The 4,665-nt window shown below is 42.3% G+C and overlaps 1 protein-coding gene across 4 annotated transcripts; it reads right to left on the bottom strand.

Moving 5' to 3' along the window:
- Positions 1-606: 606 nt before the first annotated feature.
- On the bottom strand, positions 607-3,524 carry LOC123141620 (uncharacterized). 4 transcript variants are annotated; one of them, XM_044560930.1, is made up of 4 exons: positions 3,389-3,524; positions 3,201-3,305; positions 1,175-1,269; positions 607-1,057 (listed from the first exon to the last, which is right to left on the bottom strand). In XM_044560930.1, the coding sequence occupies exons 3-4, from the start codon at positions 1,219-1,221 to the stop codon at positions 865-867; spliced, it is 240 nt and encodes a 79-aa protein (XP_044416865.1). In that variant the 5' UTR covers positions 1,222-1,269; positions 3,201-3,305; positions 3,389-3,524; the 3' UTR covers positions 607-864. The 4 variants fall into 4 exon arrangements, with proteins under 4 accessions (XP_044416865.1, XP_044416737.1, XP_044416807.1 ...); XM_044560802.1 differs by having other exon boundaries at positions 1,175-1,254; XM_044560872.1 differs by having other exon boundaries at positions 3,201-3,315; positions 3,389-3,523.
- Between the last annotated feature and the right edge of the window lie 1,141 nt (positions 3,525-4,665).

Here is a 4,665-nt window from a genome sequence, read left to right as displayed (position 1 = left end):
CATGTGTTTAGATATTACAAAAATGGAGTCGGTATAAGGAGGCAGTGGCAATGTGTAATGCAAAAGCGAAAACGTAATGAGCAAACATGTGTTTATATTTTGAGAAAATTGGAAAAAACATAAAGAAATAGATGAAGTTATTCCAGCTTCTGTGGCAATAAGCATCGTGCAATATATGAATACCAAAAAATAGATGAAGTTGCTTCCCAACAGTTCATTTTGATACAGAAACGTAGAACTAAAATACAAGATCTTAGATACAAACTTCAAGCTAAGCTACTCTTGTTTTTGGCAAAATTCAAGCTAGGCACTATGTTATGTTTTTTTAAAACTTGTGCTATAATGAGAATGAAATGGGTTGATGAGAGATACAAACAAAACAAAAACTAAGGGGAAAGCTCGTGAAATTGCTTTATTCTCTACATCGCAATTTTTTTTATTCTCTTGTGGCAAAACAGCAAACTTGATTAAAAAAAAGGAATTCAACAGTGATAGAAACAGGTTCAAACGGTTCCCTGACACACTAAACTACCTTCTGTTACAGAGATGTTCGGCAATTGGTAACCCTTTGCAAACAAATCATACATCCGACTCGAGGCAACTCCATTTAATCCACAGTGCCACAAAGCACACTTTGATTGAGGAGATATTTTTTAGAACATCAAACTTTAGAAGAACAATTTCAGAAACTCGAGCAGAGTGTACACTTTTGCCGATAATAGATCATCGAGGAGGTGTATCATGAACAATTGCATTTGTTCACTGACAGAGAGAACACATTAACTACACCAAGACGAACAGTTGCAACCACGGCACACTTTTATTTTCAGTATTGGTGCTGCACCAAGTCATGACGATAGAGCGCTACTTCGATTTATGAAAAGAACCAGTGCCAAGATTTCTCTCCAGAGCACTGTTCCTTCGCCATTTCTCAACGGCACTCCTTACAGTGACTTGCGCCTCGCGGATCTCTGCATCAGTGAACTTATGCTCCACAATTCCTATTGGACCTGGCTGCAGAACATTGATTACAGTCTCGACATCTCGCTCCACCTGCCTGTGTGTCATAGTCAAGAAAGCAAATTAAAGTAGATATCCTTTCCACCATAATAGTGGAAATATTTATGATATAGCACAGGCTTGCTCAAATTTTAAAGGTGAGATGTGTGAGTACCTAACAAATTGGGGCAACCTTTGAGGTAGCAGCCTCAGGAAAGACATCACGCCGATCCTTGCCTTGATTCAGATTGTTTCCTGTAATAGAAAAGACTACAGTTCAGAATTAGGGCGCAATCAATTATTCAATAATGATCTGCTATCGTACCCTAATTATCTGTCCACTAGCAAAGGAAAAACAACAAAGAGAAAAAGATTATTGCGCTACACAAAAGGCATCTGAAGCTTGTAACAAGCTTGATAGTTCATAGTCAAATGGCAGTTGCATTAAGAAGTCCTCACCACACAAAAAGGCAACAAAACGAGCAGCTGAAAACTATACTCAGGATTCTTGCAAACAAACAAGCTGGGAACAAAACTAGCAGCTGAAAACTATACTCAGGATTCTTGCAAACAAGCTGGGAATGAATACTTGCTCACATGCTTGTAATAACAACAAAGCCTATAACTTCAAAGGAATTTTGTTTGACACAATGAGAGTAAATTATCACTGAGGCAGGGCACTAAACCAAGGTCACAAGTTATGAAACCTTACGGGCAGAAAGTAACCTTATGTTCAACGAGGATACAGAGTCTCTGTACCTCAGATTACAAGTTTACAACTCCTGGAGCCAACAAAGAAACTCGGAAAATAGCTGGAATGGTCGTTGTGAATTGGGCTTACAAGCATGTGATAGGATGCTCATGATTGACTTCTAGAGTTCTAGTACAGGACTACACATGTAACATGTTAGACACGAACTAGTAGAAAAACCTGGGTGCCAGTTACCAGATGATCCTACTCCCTTAGGCCTCCTTTGGTTTAGAGGAATCTTGTAGGAATTTCATAGGGTAGGATTTCTATAGAAAAAATTCCTTAAGAGCCCTTTGGTTTGTAGGAATGGAATCCTATTCCTATGGAGGAATTCTTCCTATCCTCCACATTTCATAGGAAAATAAACATTAGCCTAGACTCAATGGAAAAAATCCTATGATGTGAATCAAAGGGCATCTCCTTCCCTATTCCTACTCATAGGATTTGAGATACATGTCATCTCATTTCCTATGACTTTCCTATTCCTACGATTTTCCTACCCTATGAACCAAGGGAGGCCTTAATCTGGACTATAACAAACAATCAAATTAGAGCTGCAATAGCAAAAAAAAAAAAGTACATGAAACCGCAGAGAATATGAATCATATAACCAACAAAGTGCTATAGCAGTATAACCCAAGATTATCACAAAAATTATCAAACTATCAACCTCTACCAATACAGTTGAGGGCATTCAAGTATAACTAATCTTGAGTATTACATAATATTTGGCAGGACTACAAGAAAATTAAAAAAAATCCTGAGCCAACACTCAGGTAAGTAAGGTGCTGAGCTTGGTGCTGAAGTATCGTTGTGCATAGTACTGTGCTACATTACACGGAGGCGATTATACAAGCACGAAGAAATTGAGTATCCTGAACTGTAACCAAAATGCCCCGCAACGATGAACGGTCTATCCAGAACTTTATGTTACTCCCTCCGTCCCATAATATAAGATCTTATTACATCCAATATACTCACATATTGGGTGTAATAAGAACTTGTTGTATTATGGCACGGAGGGAGTACCATCTAAATAATGCTCCGTTGCCAAGGACAGAACTAGATCAACGGGGTCTAGGCCAAGATCCTGGAGGAGAAAGGATTAGCAGAACAAGGTCAAAAGGTTTGTCCTCAGGCATATGTCAACTACAAGGATTATTTGCAAGTTATAATAGGTGTTTGATCCGATTCTACCACACGCTTATGGAACAGATTAAAGTTTTCATCTCAGCTGAAAAGCACTAGGATAGGTAACCGTGAATGAATCACAGAAGCCATGGAATATTAAAAGGCGCTGTCACGCTGCATCCCATGCCACGGCGCTCACCGCACCTCCGCCCCGCAACGCCGCTCGCCCCCACCACCTGCCCCTCAATTTAAACTTTTCCCACCACAAGAACAAGCTCCACGTTTCATCAGAGGAAGCAAGGGGGGTAGGGGGTGTTACCTGCGGCGTTTTCTGTGTCGACAGCTGACGGGCGGGATGGCGCCGCCGCCGCGCCTGGGTGAAGACCGAGATGCGGAGAGGAGAAGGGTGAAGCCGAACCCTAGGCTGCGAAGACCTATGGTTTAAGATATTGAACCGGTCAAGAGTTCACAAGGAGGAAGAGAATTGAATTAGAATGTGGAACTCACCTCGCCGCGGGCACTGCCTTGGTCGCCGGCCGCCGGGTCGCTGGGCGGGAGGAACAGAGGCAGGCGGCGCTCCGGTCGAACAGACTGGAGCAGGCTCTGTGCGTGTCCAACGAGTCGATTGAAGAGACGTTTCTCCACCGGCAGGGCAGATTTTTTTTGCTGGAGTAAAACGTAAATGATTTTAATTTAAAAAACGTACTAAATGATTTTTTGCGAAATAAATTCTTGTACTACTCTCGAAGTTTAAAGTTTTCTTTAAATGCTCAAAGTTTAAAATTGAGTTAAATGCACTGGAGGTTTTGTTTCATCGGATGTCACTTTAGTCCTAATTATTTCAGAACGCACCTTTAGGTCCTAATTCTTTAGTAAGTGGTTCACTCGAAGTCCTTTTTTCACGAGGGCTCGCTGACCTGCCCGCATGGCACGTTGACCCATGCCACATCAACAGAGGGCCAAAACGCCCGGTGAGAAAATATATTGGATGTCCTAAAAGTTTCTAGACAGTGTCATTTTAGTCCTATTTCTTTTAAAATGCATGTTTATGTCCTAATTCTATAGTAAATGGTTCATCGAAGGTCCTTTTTTGCATGATCGTTCGCTGGCTTGCTTGGTTGCACGTAGACCCACAGCACGCCGACTTAGGGTCACTAGCAGATGAGGAACATTGCAAAAAAAAAAACTAATCTTTTCGTTGATATCATCCTGTAGCTATGTGATTTCCCCCGCTCTGCCACAATCACTAGTTGTAGGCATTGATTTAGTTCTTTGCACTGTTTCTTTAAGTTTCGCAAACCTCTTGCTCTGATTTGAGGTTGGGCGGTGGAAGCTTGTGGAAGAGGCATTGCCGCCGATGATGCTGCAATGCTCCTTTTCGTCACCCACTTCCCTGGCAAGGAGCTTCCTGCCCCAGCCATGGCGACATTGAGCGTAGTAGAGAGTCAGAGAGAGAGGGCTGGGGAATGTCAGGAGGGGGGGGGGTTCACAAGTGGTTTTCTGTAAAAAAAAGAGCAACCGCAGCTGCCTCTAAGTTGACATGGCATGGGTCAACGCGTCACGCAAGCAGATTAGCGAATGATCGTGCAAAAAAGGACCTTCGATGAACCATTTACTATAGAATTAGGATCTAAACGTGCATTTTGAAAGAAGTAGGACTAAAGTGACACTGCCCAGAAACTTTTAGGACCTCCAGTATATTTTTCTCGCCTGGCGGTTGGGCCTCAATCGACGTAGCGTGGGTCAATGTGCCACGCGGGCAGGTCAGTGAGCGTTCCTGAAAA

Source organism: Triticum aestivum, chromosome 1A, assembly GCF_018294505.1.
Source record: "Triticum aestivum cultivar Chinese Spring chromosome 1A, IWGSC CS RefSeq v2.1, whole genome shotgun sequence".
In the NCBI taxonomy this organism is placed as follows: domain Eukaryota; kingdom Viridiplantae; phylum Streptophyta; class Magnoliopsida; order Poales; family Poaceae; genus Triticum; species Triticum aestivum.
The sequence above is the reverse complement of the archived record's forward strand: the minus strand, read 5'-3'. Positions and strand labels throughout refer to the sequence as shown.